The sequence below is a fragment of the Anguilla rostrata genome, chromosome 16 (genome assembly GCF_018555375.3).
Source record: "Anguilla rostrata isolate EN2019 chromosome 16, ASM1855537v3, whole genome shotgun sequence".
In the NCBI taxonomy this organism is placed as follows: domain Eukaryota; kingdom Metazoa; phylum Chordata; class Actinopteri; order Anguilliformes; family Anguillidae; genus Anguilla; species Anguilla rostrata.
Window position 1 is genome coordinate 10,468,304 of NC_057948.1, and position 16,878 is coordinate 10,485,181.

General features: G+C 43.7%; 1 protein-coding gene across 2 annotated transcripts in view; it reads right to left on the bottom strand.

The window, feature by feature from the left end:
• LOC135241590 (fatty acid 2-hydroxylase-like) overlaps window positions 1–4,726 on the bottom strand; it is a 33,386-nt gene extending 28,660 nt beyond the window's left edge. The window contains exons 1-2 of one of the 2 annotated variants that reach the window (XM_064312109.1): window positions 4,628–4,726; window positions 2,875–3,173 (exon numbers count right to left, since the gene is read on the bottom strand). In XM_064312109.1, coding sequence (XP_064168179.1) covers window positions 2,875–3,153 — 279 coding nt within the window. In that variant the 5' untranslated portion in view covers window positions 3,154–3,173; window positions 4,628–4,726. Of the gene's footprint in view, window positions 1–2,874; window positions 3,174–3,308; window positions 3,423–4,627 lie in introns of those variants that run through there. The other variant, XM_064312108.1, reaches the window with a different exon arrangement.
• Window positions 4,727–16,878: the final 12,152 nt, after the last annotated feature.

Below are 16,878 nucleotides of genomic sequence, written 5' to 3' on the forward strand. Positions count from 1 at the left end.
AGTATGAGTGTTCAGCGCTACACACACCCTGCAGTAAGAGTGTTCAGCGCTACACACACCCTGCAGTAAGAGTGTTCAGCGCTACACACACCCTGCGTAGAGTGTTCAGAGCTACACACACCCTGCAGTAAGAGTGTTCAGCGCTACACACACCTGCAGTAAGAGTGTTCAGCGCACACGACCCTGCAGCTAGGTTTCAAGCACGTGGAGAGCTCCAGAGAGTGATTCATGCGCAACAGGTTATTATGATCATGGCACACACTCCCTGCAGTAAGAGTGTTCAGCGCTACACACACCCTGCTGTATGAGTGTTCAGAGCTACACACACCCTGCAGTAAGAGTGTTCAGCGCTACACACACCCTGCAGTAAGAGTGTTCAGCGCTACACATACCCTGCAGTAAGAGTGTTCAGCGCTACACACACCCTGCAGTAAGAGTGTTCAGCAGCAGTACGCCGGCAGCCTCAGGTCTCTAATGCGGCAGCGTGTGAGAGCTCCAGAGAGTGATGTCATGGCAACAGGTTTATTATGCATCATGGCAACTTCTGCATCCAACACAATCACATGTTCGTGTCCCTACACAACCACTAGAGGAAACAATCAAACAACGCTCATTCTCTGACCCCAAAGATTTGATCCGCTCGGGGATTATAAGTGAGAAAGGTGAAGGGCCACATTTCAGTGTGACAGACTGGAAGCAACATTCCATTAAGATAGCCTGGGGGCCACATTTCTCTAAGAGAATATTTTGGGTGAGCATTTTAACAAAGCAGGCTTGGGGGAACGCATTTCAGCAAGAGAGACAAGCAGCCACATTTCAGTAAGACTTCCTCTCTCTCTTGGCACCTCAGTATGCTTGTGAGTTCTCATTTCTGACCTAAGTACAGTGAGGTCACACTCGGTAAACCAGTCTTTCAGTCACCCGCCTACCACCAGCTAGAAGTCGGCAGTGAAAATGATTCTCAGAAAAGGCTTAGTAACCCAGTGAGACGTACACATGAGTTGCGCTGTAGACAGCGGCTCAAGTGAAATAATAGATCGAGCTTGTGGTAACAACAAAAAGGGTGGCCTTTAGGGAACTCGAAACACTCAAAGAGCAGCCTCTTCGCACGTACGCCCAGGAACAAATGCTGTTTAAAGTGCTGCTAAGGCTTCGTGGTCGTCTGAAGCCTCAGATCCTGTCATCAGTAAAATTTCTTCATCACTGAAGGCTTCGGCCATTTCCTGCCCTTAGTTAGTTTCAGCTTCTTCAGCCCAAATCCTACACTCGTCCATTTAGAGACAAACCCGAAAACTCATCAACAGCCAGGCGATAATGGAGGTTAGAGCTGTGTGTCATCGATAACAGGGAAAAGACTGGCCAGGGCGCTGTCACAGCTCTGGTGATCAGTTATGTTCCTGTACACACAGGGGTGGGGGTCTTACTCCAGTAAAATGTACACGCTAGCAGAGTTCCGTTTGACACTGTAGGTGTCAAGCCAAAGCGGTGTGAATGACGCAGGGAGTTAAATTTCGGCATGAGAAAAAGCTGGAGGCTATATTTTAAGAACTGAATTTTGGGGCTGCAGTTTAGTAAGAAAAACTGAGGGTTGCATTTCAGTGAGAGAGACTGTGGTTCCATTTTATTAAGAGAATGCTCTGGTTACATTTCAAAAAGAGGAGCTAGGGCTACACATCAGAAAGGATATTTTGGGACAATATTCTAGCGACAAAACCACTAGTTCTGAAAAACAACTGGGGGCCCACATTTTAGTATAGGAAATTGGAGTGAATGTTTTGATAAGAAATTTGAGCACATTTTAGCAAGAAAAGCATACTTCAGTATAATTCACTGAGATATATTCAGACTAAAGTACTGTCAGAATGCTGGACCTACATTTCATTAAGCACAGTATAAACTGTTTTCAGTATAAACAGTTGGTCAACATATCAGTGAAAATAGCTGGGGGCTTCATTTTAGTGAGAAAGAAGAAGGTTACATTTCATTGAAATAAGTTAATAAAGTGGTGCAACAAGGACAAAAATAGAATTTTATGAAGAAAAAAAGACTGCCTTCGAAAGGACAAATGTTCATCACCGTTATACTTTGAACAAGAGGCCAAGGGTGTGTCTATTTAGAGTTAAGTATTGCGATAAACAGCCTGAAAAGTGGGGGGTTCACCTTTCATCTGAAATTTCCTTGGTTGCACCAGGTTGTAAGCTCACGTTTATTACCTAAAGTTAAAAAATAACCAAGTTTTTATTTATTATATTTTTTATTTTATAACACGGTAGAACTATTCCTCTTTCTTCTCTCGCGTGCCGCGTCAGCCTGCCTGGCAGGTGAGAAACGCCCATGTACCAGAGAGTACATCTCCCGACCGCGAGGACAACAACACGGGCACGCGCAATAAGCTTGAGTTCTCCCGGATACACGGCAAAGAGTCGGCCACTCGCGGACTCAACATGGGGGCATAACTACGCAAACGAACCCTTTAACAAAGTTAAGTCAGAAAAGAAAGCACGTTTCAGTCCCGTTAGTGACGGTTGTGAGGCAATCCTTCGGGCAACCGGTAGTGCACGTATTCTAATTCATAGGTTATTTTCCCCAGGCTTGTTGGGGACCAGTAACAAAGATCACAACAGGGTGTTCACGCTGTGGTAGCAAATCATCGATAATTGTGCATTAGCCGCACTCTCGTTACTTTACTGAGGCTAACCCAGAAACAAACTTAAGAAGTGCACGGGATTGTTCATTGGGGTATTCGCTCTTCAGAAAACTCAAAACACAGACTACCGTTATTACTGATACCAAGCCAGCCAGAAGCGCTTCTTACTCCGGTGATGTTCAAAGCAATGTTTGCGCATTTGTTCGTGTTTGCGGATTTTACGGCACCTGTCTGCCTTGTGTGCTGTCTCTGTCCAATTCACCGATGTAGTACTGCTCCATCCATCGCCTGGCGTTCTCTGAGTGGCGGTGCGGGGGTCCCTCCAGCTCCCGGCTTATGTCCGTCCCAGAGCGGCGTAAAATCAGAGCCTCCCCACCAGGGTGCATTCGAAGGAATCCTGTCACATCATAGATCCGAGTCCCTAACAATACCCAACAGGAGTCCTTGGTGCAATGCCGGGCAACCTCTTTTTCTGAGAAGAAGTGCGGGGACACCGAGGGAGACATTGATTCAGTAGTTAAGTGTCCTGAAAGACATAAACCAGAAGAGTGTATGGGAGACCTGCTCTGGTAGACCGACCAAAAGTGGACTGACTTTGCACTCACAGCCTCGCTCCGCTGGAACCAGCTCATTAACATATCATGAATGATTCATTACGCACCTGTCTCGCGTCACAGGACTGTTCTAGTAGTAACGAGCGGCTCACGGGCACCTGTCGCGATATTGCAGAAAATAGGTGTTTCGTCTCTCTCAGAAGTGATTTCTCACGATGTAACTAAATATGAAATAAGAGAGCACGTTGTATCGCTTGCTACGCACCTCTAAAGAACAACTAAATATGGACATTAGATGCTCTATTTTACATTTACTCATATCAAATATTATTTTATATTTGACAGGAAAACGTTGCTGGTTTTAGTATTGACTACAGTATTGCCGATCGATAAATCAACCTTGTTCTCCTTTTCTTTTTTAGATTTGACAGGAAAAACACTTCCGGTATCTTTCTTACACTAAAAGCTGGACGTATCCAACCTTTCTTATTGTTTTCATGGACTGAACCTGGATCGGGATGTAGTGTAGTAGGTCTAAATCACACTCATATAATTGTGTAATTTGTTGATACAAAGAAGTACAACTGGACAAGACAACAATTCATGCTTTAACTCCAGGCCTATACTTCACTGTGACTACAGGGCTACTGCGCCGTGAAGAGTTGTACTCCGATGTGAGGTGTAATTCAATGACATGTCTAGATATATTGCGGTCTGTTGCGATTAGACTATGCTATTTGACCATTTGCAAGTAGAAATGGGGGCTATCATTTATGTTAAAAAATTATAGACAGAGGACTGGGCAGCTTTTCGTAGCGTAGCTGCTTGTGTGAAGTTCACAGGAAAGCTTGCAATACTTGAGAGATCTTCAAATTGAATGATTCCTCGTTTATTCTGTACCAAGGACCCTAGAAAATGATATTCGTACGTTTAAATGTGATCCAGGGTTCAAATTTATCGGTGCCAAACTATTATTGCTTTTTAATTCAAATCTTATAAAACATCTTTATAATCTAAACTTTATAATATTATGTGAAGCTGCACATGCGCCACTGAAGTCTCCTTTGCCCCTGTTCAAAATGAAAGACGCACCACGCTCATAAGATATAAATTATGAAAGGTCAAACAACTACCAATTCAATCGGTTAACTTTTTTTGCGTATAAAATATTGATGTTGCTCATGGAGTGTTTCTTTGTATCGGGTAACTGGAGTCGCCGTGGTTATTAACCCATAATATTAGGTCACTACATTTATTTTCATTAGGATATGAGATTCCTACTTAGTTCCGTTATCGCCCCAGGCTTAACATTGACGCTAACAGTTTCCTTGTCCTTTGAAGCACATTCGAGGATTCTTAAAATGCTTGTATCTATGCATTGCAATTCTGTAGTCAGTGGCTCTTTTTCCGTAACTGAACGAGTTACCTGGGAAGCCATTGAAGTTTGAGCCAATCAGAGACCAATGCGCCGAGTTTGCACGGCACGCGTCACGCCGTCCATCCGGTTTGTCCAGGTGCTCGCGCTTGTGATGGCTTCACCCTGTTCGACTAGATAGACCAGATTGCCCAATTGGCCCCTTCTTATGCATCACCATGACAACGAAATTTGAAACCTAGTCTTGGGTCACACTCTCCAGGAGCAGCTCTATGACATAGATTAATAACGTTAGACAAAATAAGATGGGTCATATTACTGTGAGTATAAACATGACAACAAAGACAACAAAGAACCGTGATTTTCCTGAAGTCCCCTGGAAGAAAAATGAAGTTATTATATTCTATTCTGACTATCTTCTTTATCAGGAATTCCAGGAACGTGCGGAAAATCATGGCGAGGACGCCGTTTTGTTTCACTCATGTGTCAGTAGGTGGCACAAGTGGTCTGCAGCGGATAGATACTTCACTCAATGCTCTCCGCTACTCCGAGAAGAGGTTTAGCAGGTGTTCACTGGCTTCGAAAAAACTGATCATTTTTTTTATGGATCCAAGCCGCATGCGTGCATTTATTTCTAGTAGCCTATATTTTTGTGGGGTTGTGTATAATACATTTTGTTTTCTATTTCCAAGATTAAGTTTTTGTTGATAAATTATAATTTATAATTTTGAGTTTATGCAGTAACCATCTTGTTTGGGAAAGACTGGACACTTTAGGCACTCACTTGAGATGAGTCTGTGCCACTGCGCACATATATTTTGCACACATGAAGATGACAATAAGACTGGGCACAAAGACTTGCCCTAGATCAGTGTCCCAGGTTTTTTTTTTTTTTGATAGATTATAAAAATGTATTATTTCTTTTTTCCACCGAAATTCATGTGACACTTACTGTTGTTGGTGTGTGTATATAAATCTTCTAACCCATTGACCGAATCTGGAAATCCATTTAAAAAAAAATAATGGCATACACATTGTACAGGCCTGATGAGATGCTTTTCCCATAAAATAAAGTTATTGCTTATTTACCACAAAAAAAACAGTGCAGTGCTTCTTGCATGTAAAAGCCCGTGTCTTGCTTTGGATATGCAGAAAGTTAGGCTTGATTTTCAAGCCACATTAGAGATATGTGAGGCCTATAGTAGGCTGTGGTTCTTCACTCACTCACCCGAAAGCTAAAATAGGTGCTAAAAGTGTATTCCTGTCTCTCTGCCTCATATTAAGCACCATTATTACCCATATTGAAAAAATATGCCCCCTAAGTTACTCAGTCAACCAATGAACAACATGTAATTGTTAATTGCATTCAGCAGCTTGAACACGGGCAGAATTGACCTCGTAAAAGTCCTGATTTGAACTCAACAGAGATGCCATGGCAGGACCTGAAATGAGCAGTTCGTGCTTGAAAACCAGCCCATTTGTCAGAATCAGAGCATTTCTGCAAAGAAGACTGGGCTAAAATTCCCCCACAGCGATGTGAAAGACTGATATCAAATTACAGGAAGCTTTTGGTTGCAGTTATTGCTGCTAAAGGTGGTGCAACCAGTTCTTAAATTTCGGTAGGCAATTACTTTTTCACATGGGTGATATGGGTGTTTGATAACTTTTTTCATTTAAAAAAATGGTCATGTGTAAAATTACTCAGGTTACCTTTGTCTAATATTACATTTGGTCTAATGACCTCATTCAGTGATTCAGGAATCATTCAGTATGACAAATATGCAACAATACAGAAAATCAGGAAGCGGTAAATACTTTTTCATGGCAATGGTGTTGAAAACCATCTACGTGTAGAGTCCTTTCGAGGAGACCTTAAGCATTTTATATGGTGTTTAGTGTTAGTTCGGTGTTTAATTTTAAAATGTGTTCAGCTAATTTGCTTGCTGTGTTGACTTAGCCTCATCGTCTGGATGCCTCAAGTGATCACTGGCAGAGAAATAGTCTCCTGGTCACAGGCATTTATAATAAGCACACATAAGATTGGTTTGTATGGTATGCTATTTACCTTACAAGCTTACCTGGGCGTTTAGAAACAAAGCAGCTTTCCTCGTCGATTTAGATGTTACCACAACTCCCGTCACGCTAAGTTAACGTTACCACTGGAAATGGGTTTCCTTGATTAACATAAGTATGTGCGGAAAGAGTAGTAATAAAGGGTCGACAAGGTTCGGATTCCCGGTAGGACACTGCCTTTGCATCCTTAAGCAAGGTACTTAACCTGCATTGCTCCAGTATATATCCAGGTGTATAATTGGATACAATGTCAGTCGCACTGGATAAGAGCGTCTGCTAAATGCCTGTAAACTAAAACTAATCACATGATAGGTTTTCTTCTTTCGGTTTGTAAAGACTTGATACGCAGGAAAAGGTTTAGTCATATTTAGCTTTCAGTATTGCCATATTTTCACATTTTTAACCCACGCATTTGTAACCAGAATGCAGAACCAAATTCATTTTGGCTGGCACAGATTGAGTTATTTGTCTGGTCGCGTAATGCTCCAGCATTATGGAAGTCTAACCACCACAATACAAACATTGTGGTATCGTGGACATTAAGAATGCACAATACTAACATTGTGGCAAGGGTAGAAACCAGACATTTAATTCACAGCAATGACGTGGTTTGTCAGCCCATGGACAGGAAAATAACATCAGCGTTTTTGTGTGTGTGTGCGTGTGTGAAAACCACAGAACAGTAGTGGCGAGCGAGAGAGAGAGAGAGACAGAGCAGTTAGTGAGTGTGAGGCATGAATGGTTCATTGATGTATATCACAGTACTGAATACACAATGCTTTCATTTCATTAATTTTTGTTCATATAGCCATGTCTATATGTCATGTCCGTAAGTATATGTACGAAATGGGTGAACGGGTGAACACCTGGGACGGCTTTACACGGCAGGAGAATACAGCCACTTCAGCTTGCGGAGTTGTGTTTCCCACTCGTGCCTAAGCCTGCTATAGTGCCCCCTTGTGGACAGATTTATTTAGACAAGTCTTGAAATGAACACCACCTGCCCGGGAGATAGCAGTTTTAATCAATGAACGCGTCAAGTCTTTGCGAAGTTGCGCGTGCGCACGTGTGTCTTTACGTGCGTGTATGTTGTTGGAGTGCATGTACGTGTTTCTGAGCGCATTTGTGTCTAATGTTGTAATATTAAAATTACGATGAACTATGAAGCGCTTTCTGAACCACATAACACAATAATGAGACAGAGGACAAGGAATCATAAAAATAATAAAATACATAACACGTGACAAAGCAGTTCAAATAAATACAGTTAAAGTGTATGTGCTTGTGCGTGCACGCACGTTATGTGAGTGCACGTGCATGGGAGTATGCTTGTTTGTGTAAGACTCAAAGGTCTGGGATGTTTTCAGAGAAGAGGTGGTTTGGGTAGCAGCTAGGTTACAATGTGACAGGTAAGGACGAGGTCCGTGTGTCACCAGATATCTTTAATGATGAAAGGAGAGGAATTTTACCCCGAGAAGAACACTGAGGATGATCTGACCAACTCTCACAGACCCTATTTTTAACTCCTCCACTGTGGAACTGTTCTAAGCCTTTTCTTCATCTCTTTGAGTATCTGATGGTTTCAGTCAGTTGTTATTGACCTGTGTGACTGTCTGTTTACCCGGTTTACGTTCACATTTAGTCTCTAAGCAGATGCGCTTGTCCAGAGTGATTGATATCAGCACATACATAAAGCTTCAGGCAACAAGCAAAAAAAGATCAAGTCACTGGAGTAGAAGTAGTTAATAAAGTAGCTAATAAATGAACCGCACCCGAGTGTCCGATTGATTTCAACTGTACTTATGAACTTTCTGAGAGTGTGACTGGTTTCAGCTAGTTTTCAACCAGGCTCAAGTGTAAGAGCAGAAACCTGACATCTTTCTTCCCACAATGCACCTCTATGACCGTCTCATTCTTTTTCATTCCTTCCAGTTATTGCCCTCAACACCCCCTGCTTTCTGCTTCTAAATTTACCTGCAGAAACAAAGGCCCGCTGAATAATTCATCCCTTGTTTGTGGTTCTAAGTTGCTTGCTTCGGAAACCCAAGACATCCTCCTTCGAGGGGGGAGGGAATGGGAGAGCGGTGAGCTCACCTGGTGACGTCACAGACAGGGCAGGGACTCCTGGGCTGTCATTGGCTGTCGCTGGCCGCATGCTTGTGCCCGCTGGACTGCGGGCGGGTATAAGAGCGCCGCACCACGTCAGACGGCCCCACAGCCGCACTCACCTGAACCACAGCGATTACAGCCGGAAGAAGTCACCATGGCAACCGTCGTCCCTGTGAGTATGAGTCTGATGATCGCTAGGCTAGCGTCTGGAGGGGAAGGTGCTGTCCTGCTGAATTTACTGGTCTGTAAGCTACACTTAGGCGGGGTGGGGGTGTGGCAGGGGGGGTTGAACAGGTGGTTAGCGGGTCAGCGGGTTCTATGGTGCGTAGCTGCAGATCTATGTACCCACCGGGGGGGGGGGGGGGGGAGCAGGAGGGGCAAAGAGGGATGCATCAGAGGGCAAAATCCCCCTGTCCCCTCTAGCCATCTTCGGGGTCGCAAGGCGGATGAAGCAGCGCCTGGTACCGCGGTAACAGCAGACAGCGGCAGGGGAACCGGAGAGCGGCCGTGATGTCACACACGGGTTCGAGTGTCGGCATTACAGACAGCGAAACCAGACACGGGTTCGGGGTTCAGCAGGGCTGAGGCCTTGAGCATGATGGGGGGGGGGGGCGGGGAACATGACCAGGACTGCGTGAGGTGGACTTCCTGTGCCACGGGCATCTTTAATCATGACCTGAAGATTTTGGGCTGGAGTGGGGGAGGAGGGGCGCTCGGTCATGTTTGGGGTTCAATAGCGCGTAAGGAAATCCATTTATCAGGAATTAAATGGGAGAGGCGAAGCTTCTTTCCTGCCCGTATCTGACAGGGTAGCCTGAAGGAGGGGGCTGGCTGCATGTGTAACAGGTGTGTGGGGAGGGTGTTTACCTGAGTGTGTAACAAGAGGGTAGAAATTTACTTTATCTTTTGGACTTCAGGAACATGTAAGCGTGGAATCTGACTGTACAAATTTTGTTCAGCTTCCGAGTCATCCAGAATGTACACTGCTGCTCATGCTGGGTTATCACATGAAATATTTGACAATAATAATGGTGAATATAATTTGTAAATGGCACTAATTGTATATAAAACAGAAAAAGTGAGACGAAGAATGAAAACGGAAGGTGAAAATCTCTCTCTCTCTCTCTCTCTCCCTCTCTCTCTCTCTCTCCCTCCCTCCCTCCCTCCCTGTAGTTTGCATCATGCTATGCTGCCAATGGCCTCAGACCCTTGCAGCTCTTTCGGAGCGGGCCGGGTGGCGGGTACCTGTGTCTCCTGTCGTACCAGGGGCCCCGCGGAGCCCCGGGCCCCCGCGTGTCCTACCGGGGCCCCAAGATGACCCTGCGGCAGGTGTGCCGCATGCTGCGCATCATGCGGGAGCTGCGCAGGCGGGAGGGCGGGCCCGCGGCCACCAGGTGAGTCTGGCCTCGCCCTGCAGCGCACTGCACGTGTACGATGCGTCTCTTGCACTTCAGCTCTCTCACAATGAGACAAGAGCATCACTAAACCTAAAGTAATGCAAAGCTAAACCTAATGTAATGCTAAATCTAATGTAATGTAATACTAAATCTAATGTAATGTAATACTAAATCTAATGTAATGCTAAATCTAATGTAATGCATTGCTAAATCTATGTAATGCTAAACCTCATATAATGTAATGCTAAATCTAATGTAATGTATGCTAAATCTAATGTAATGTATGGGTAAATATAATGTAATGCTAAAACTAATGTAATGTATGGTTAAATCTAATGTAATGTATGGGTAAATCTAATGTAATGCTAAATCTAATATAATGTAATGCTAAATCTAATGTAATGTATGGCTAAATCTAATGTAATGCTAAACCTCATATAATGTAATGCTAAAACTAATGTAATGTATGCTAAATCTAATGTAATGTATGGGTAAATATAATGTAATGTATGGCTAAATCTAATGTAATATAATGCTTTACCGAAGGAACAATGATGCCGAGCAACTAACAAAATTTGGGGTGGTTGGAGAGCTGAGGGCAAGTAATTCCTTTCAAAGGGACACAAACTAATAAGGTCCGGAACAACTGTTTTTGATCTGTAATTTAACAAGCTTCCAATTTTCATGAAAGACGGTTTAAAAAAATAAGCACAAAAATTTGATCATAAAACCGTAATCAAAATAATTGTTATAAGAGTAATTATAAACAGAAGGCATTAATTTAATTAATAAGCCTGTTTTATTCAGCTGAGATTATATGTTTGAGCTTTTTCAACCTGAAAGACATTGTTCATACTGACAGCTATACAGGAGGATATGGTTTTGGTCTTTTGATTTAAACTAATCAGAGGTTTAGTGCACTGCCGATCGGAACTTGAAGGGAATAGCCATTGTCACCGGTTTAAAGTCTGTTGTCTAACTCAGGAGTGACATTTAAACTGAGGTGACTACTGATTTAAAGACTACCGCTGTGCTCCTCTTGTTTCCTCTAATACCATCTAATAAGGTCTCTCGTTTCTGAATCAGATCTTCAACTGCGTGAGATTTTGTTTCGTGATCATTTCTTAATCAAATGTGGGGTGTTATTCCCCGACCTTATTTATAATCATTATTTATCATTGCATTATTAATGCGGTTGATGCTCTTAATCATTGTGATTTACAAGGCCATCAAACTGTTATTAATCTGCATGTCAAAAGAGCAGTAGGAACAGCACTATACGCGATTAAACATGCTGAAAAGGTTTTGCGGTGCATGCATATGACATTAACAGGTTTAAAAAAAATGCACAGCACTTATTGGATCATATTCAATAAAAATCAGCAGACAGTATGCACCTACATACTGAGGTAAGGCTTCTTTTTCCAGTCCTCTAAGTATTAGGAATTTACCAGGCAAACACATGGTAAGAATAGGAAATTATTGGGTGGTAAAAAGAAACATGACGTAAAGAAAAGTACACTGTAATACTTAAAAACACCTCCTCTACTACCTATGAATTCAAGTTAGTTCCTTATTAAAGGTTTAGGTTGGGTATAGCCTGAGTGTAATTGAGTACTTCCTTGGAATTTAAATAATATTTTCATGGAAACACCTCTATTAGGCAGTAAGTATCGTCTTCTTTCCTAGGAAGTACATAGTTACACTCAGGCTATAACCAACCTAATCTTTTGATAGGTAATAGAGGAGGTGTTCCTGAGTAATTCAGTTTACGTTTCTTAGTATTTAACCTGTTTTTTTTTTTTTTTTAAACCAATGGTAATTACCCAATTGTGTGATAATCCTACCACACATTTACCGGGTAAATACCAAAGTGCTCACAATACTGTAAAAGGAAGCATTACCCTTATGGATTTTTGTATTGTGATCCAACCACACCTGCTTGTGAATTTGGGAGCAAATAAAGCGCTCATCCGATGGATGGACGTATCCCTAGCTAGCAGGCAACAGTGTGTCTGTGCGTGTGAGGCCCGGAGGTAATCATCCATTATTTCTGTCACCACGGGGGCGTCGCCAGACCGGGTCCTTTCACCCTCGGTTACTATATTCAGATGACTGCGTCAGCCGCCACGCTAACTCCTCACTGATTAAATTTGCGGTTGGCGTAGCCCTGGTCGACCTTTTAACTGATGACAAATTCGATTACGGAGAGGTGATGAATTATTTATTCAGCTGGTTCACAGATAGTTATTATCGAATAACTTTGATTTTGATCCCTTTGAAAGCAAGGTAAACTATCAGGGTTAATTCTGATCCCTCCCGGTGACAGCAGACGGAACTAACGCTAAAGTTAGGAAGAGTTCAGATATCTCGGCATCGTCACTGATTTGTGTCTTAAGTTGCCTTTAGGGTCATGGTCTGGTATAAAATGAATTTTATTTAGGACAGTGGTTTCCAACCCTGTTCCTGGAGTTCTACAATCTTGTAGGTTTTCACGCCAACAAAGCACACCTCATTCAACAGCCAGAGATCTCATTGAGCTGCTAATTAGTAGAATCAGGTGTGCCAAATTTGGATTGAAATGGAAACCTACAGGATGGTAGATCTCCAGGAGCAGGGTTGGGAGCCACAGCTTTAGGGTAATAAAGGTTTCATTCACAGAAAAAAATGGAAAGGAAAAAATGGAGATGATGAAGTTGTGTTCTTTTATATGTTCTCCATGCTCTCTGACTGACAAGCGTGTGTCTGTGTGTCTGTCTGTGTGTTACAGGAAGCAAACGAGTCCCGTCCCACCCCCGGGCCCACCGGTCGTCAAGGTGACGGAGAAACGATGCCTCATGGCGTGCTTCCGCCGCAGACGCAGTGGAAATATCAAGAGGGTGGGGTGACAACTGAGCTCCCCCTGAACCCGCTTCGAGCTCCCCCCAAACAGCCAATGAGGACACAGTTTTTTTTGATGGCCCCGCCCTGTCCACGCCTCCCAATTTAGTACAGAACGAGAATACTGGTATCATGACCACCATTGGGGGGAGGGTCAGTGAGGGTGGGCGGGGTTGGGGGGCACAGCACACCTGTACAGGAACGGGGACCACTCCACACCGGACTCCAGCAGGACCGAAACCGCACACGTCTTTGATTGACGCTGGGTGCGACACCTTCTCTCTCCGCCTCTTTTCTTTTTTCTTGAACTCCAACGCCATGGAAACCACACTGCTCTATGTTTCACAGTCTGCAGGTTCCGCCCACCGATGAGGCAGCTCACCTGAGCTCAGAGCAGATGTATCTCGTTAGTCAAAACTGTGGGAGGGAAACCATCCCTCACTGACAGATGGGGGCGGGGCCTGGAGCTGCTCGCCTGGGTGTTGTTTGTGTGTGATTGGGGGGGGGGGGGGGGGAGTCGGACATTTGTTTGAGGAAAGATCGCCTCAAACTCAGAAGACGAGGTCGGACATGTTGTTGTTCCAGCTGTTTGCTTCTGATATTACAGTTTTATTATCATTTTGTCGTATTTCTTATTTACTGACTATTGTCACATGGTATCACTTTACTGATCTTAAATGATGTATTTGTTTATGTGACATCATTTGCTATCAAGCTAAATTGAATCTGTTGTCCCTGGACATGTAACCCTAACATACTTGTGTGTCATCTCAGACTACTTATATTATTACTGATGATAAAATGATACAAATGACAATTTGTGTTAAACACTGTGCATGATCACCGACAAATAAATGAAATAAAGTAGAGTACTCATAATTATCATTTTACTGAATGTTATCATTGCAATTGAATAATGAAAGCCCCATAGGTACATGGTGGAAGATGTGATCTTGGTCTGGTATAATAATATCCTGGTTACAATTTAGCGTCTGAATGTCACAGAGATTTCAGTCCAGTTTTGTGTGTTGTTTTACAAATGTGTGGTGAGGTTGTTGAGTTGTTTTTGGCATGTCTGTGTGTTTTTTTTTAATGGAAGTAAAAAAAAAATAATAAAATGAGACGTTGATGTGGACTCTGGCTTTTGGATGGATTGCCAAGCAGTCATCACGGGTGAAAATGAAGCGTCTTACTTGGCCACATCATGTTTGGCCACATCCAGAGGAACTGGAGCAGTCACCAGATACAGCACGGGGAGAAACACTTAACCCCAGCGGAGCTCAGGCAGCACACAGAACAAAGCTAATGGGCTCAGTATCCTATCGGGCACAGTGCACACCCCTCAGTCTAATTTAGGCAGGGCGCTAATAACTAATGCACATGACACTTGCTGTCACACACGCACACACACACAGACACACACACACACACACACACACACACACACACACACACACACACGCATACACAGGCTACAGGTTTGATTCCCAGGTAGAAAACTTCCACTGTACCGATGAGCAAGGCACATAACCTGAAAATATGCATTAATGGATACTACAGTAGGTAAACAATGCAAAAGCCATGCAAGTGACTCTGGATAAGTGCATCTGCTAAATGCCTGTAGTGTAAACACACACAAACACACTATATGCACACATACTCAACCACAGGCACATACACATACTGAATACAATTGTACTGAATACAACCAACAGAATGTATTATTTAAGGAAAATGGCAATGCAATAGCTAATATATTTGCGGTACCTTCATATATTAACGTACAATTCATTACATTGCAGGCATTTAGCTCACACAGCTTTATACATAGCATTTACATTGCATCCATTTATACAGCTGGATGCAAATGGAATTGAACCTGTGACCTTTTGGTTACAAGACCAACACCTTACCCATTATACTACACTGTTGCCCAACTGTTGCCAATTCAATGTACTTCAGTAAGTTATTCATTACATGGCCATGTATTGGAACACTGCTGAGTTCCAAATCTACAGGGTTCCGGTGGTGCTCCCATTCCATTAGAAGGCGAGGGCAATGTTAATCATTGCTCCATGGTACCAGAGAGAGATGGTACTGGGTGATCATCTTCAACCCACATTAAAGAATTTATTTCTACAGATAAGGTTATCTTTCCAGACGATAATACCCCGTCTACAGAGCACTACTGATTGCCCAGGGGTTTGAGGAACGAGAACGTTTATGGCACATTCCGGAACAATGCCTAGGACAGCATTTACACTTCCATGAACAAAGATTGAGCCGATCCACCTTCTTGTGGAAGAGCAGTATCGTTTCGAACCTGCAGTGTTTCAAGATGCCGGTAGGCTATTCCACAGCCCATATAGTTGTCATTGCACTGATTTGTTAACTGATCATTTAAATGACTGCAGTGAATCGATAGGCTCTTAATTTGTGAAAGTGTAAATGCTTGGCCACTAAAACGAGTCATTCAGCAGACAAGAAGAATTCATGATAACAAGCCAAACCTGCACTGTGTTAAGTTTAATGGGAAAATGACAGAAGAACTTAAACACCTGTGTTCAACAAACTTGATTGAGCAAGAGACTGGCTGCAACAAAGTCCAGCACACACAGAGTTCCCCCAGAACTGTTTTGAGTTTCAGAGTTTGAGAACCGATGGTCTAGAGCAGGGGTGGCCAGCACCTGGTCCTGGGGAGCCACAGGGGCCTGCTGTCCACTTCAACCAAAGAAACCAGGTGAGGTGATTCAACTGTGTAATCGACTGCTTTAATTGATCAGTTAAGTGCAGAGTAAAAACAAATCCAGGAGACCCTGCAGTTCTCCAGGACCTGGGCTGGCCACGCCCTGGTCTAGAGTAATGGTCCGTGGCTGGTTAAGAAACTCGTCATGACGACAGCGGCCTGTAATCTGATCACGTAACGAGCAGTCAGAGGAAAAAACATAAATAGGAAACTGTTAAGACGCGCACGCTATCGGCTGATTGGCTTATGGGTCTTGGTGGGCCCTGGCCTGACCGGACCCGTTCTACGCCAGTCAGGTGCTGAATGGACACGCTCTACGCCAGTCCAGCGCGGCGTGCTGACTGGACGCGATCCACGCTGGTCCGGTGCTGACCGGACACGATCTACACCGGTCCGGCGCGGGCGCCGCTGACCCGACACGGCGCCGCTGCTCAATCTTTAATGGGGGAGCTGTAGACTGAGCGTGAGCCACGGGGCAGCCGGCCTGTTTGGACAGGAAGAGGCGGCTCACGTTCCCCCAGCACAGGAAACCGATATTCCTGTCACACTTCGGCAGTCAATTAGATCCGGCAAGGTGTGTGGGTGTGTGTGTGCGCGTGTGTGTGTGTGCGCGTGTGTCGTGTGTGTGTGTGTACGTGTGTGTGTGGATGTATGCGTATGTATACGTGTGTGTGTGTGTGTGAGTGTGTGTCTGTTAATGTGTGTGTGTGTGTGTGTGTGTGTGAATATGTGTATATGTATGTGTGTGTGTGTGTACATGTGTTAATCTGCATGTGTGAATATATATATGTGTGTATTAATCTGTGTGTGAATGTGTATGTCTGCTAATCTGCATGTGTTAATATGTGTATCTGTGTGTGAGTATGTGTGTGTGTACGTGTGTGTTTGTAAAAGTGTGTGTTTGTGTGAAATGAGAGCAATGGGAAAATGAGCAGACCTGCAGTGTGTGTGTGTGTATATGTGTTAATCTGCACGTGTTAATATGTGTATCTGTGTGTGCGAGTATGTGTGTGTACGTGCGTGTTTGTAAAAGTGTGTGTTTGTGTGAAATGAGAGCAATGTGAAAATGAGCAGACCTGCAGTGTGTGTGCAGCAGG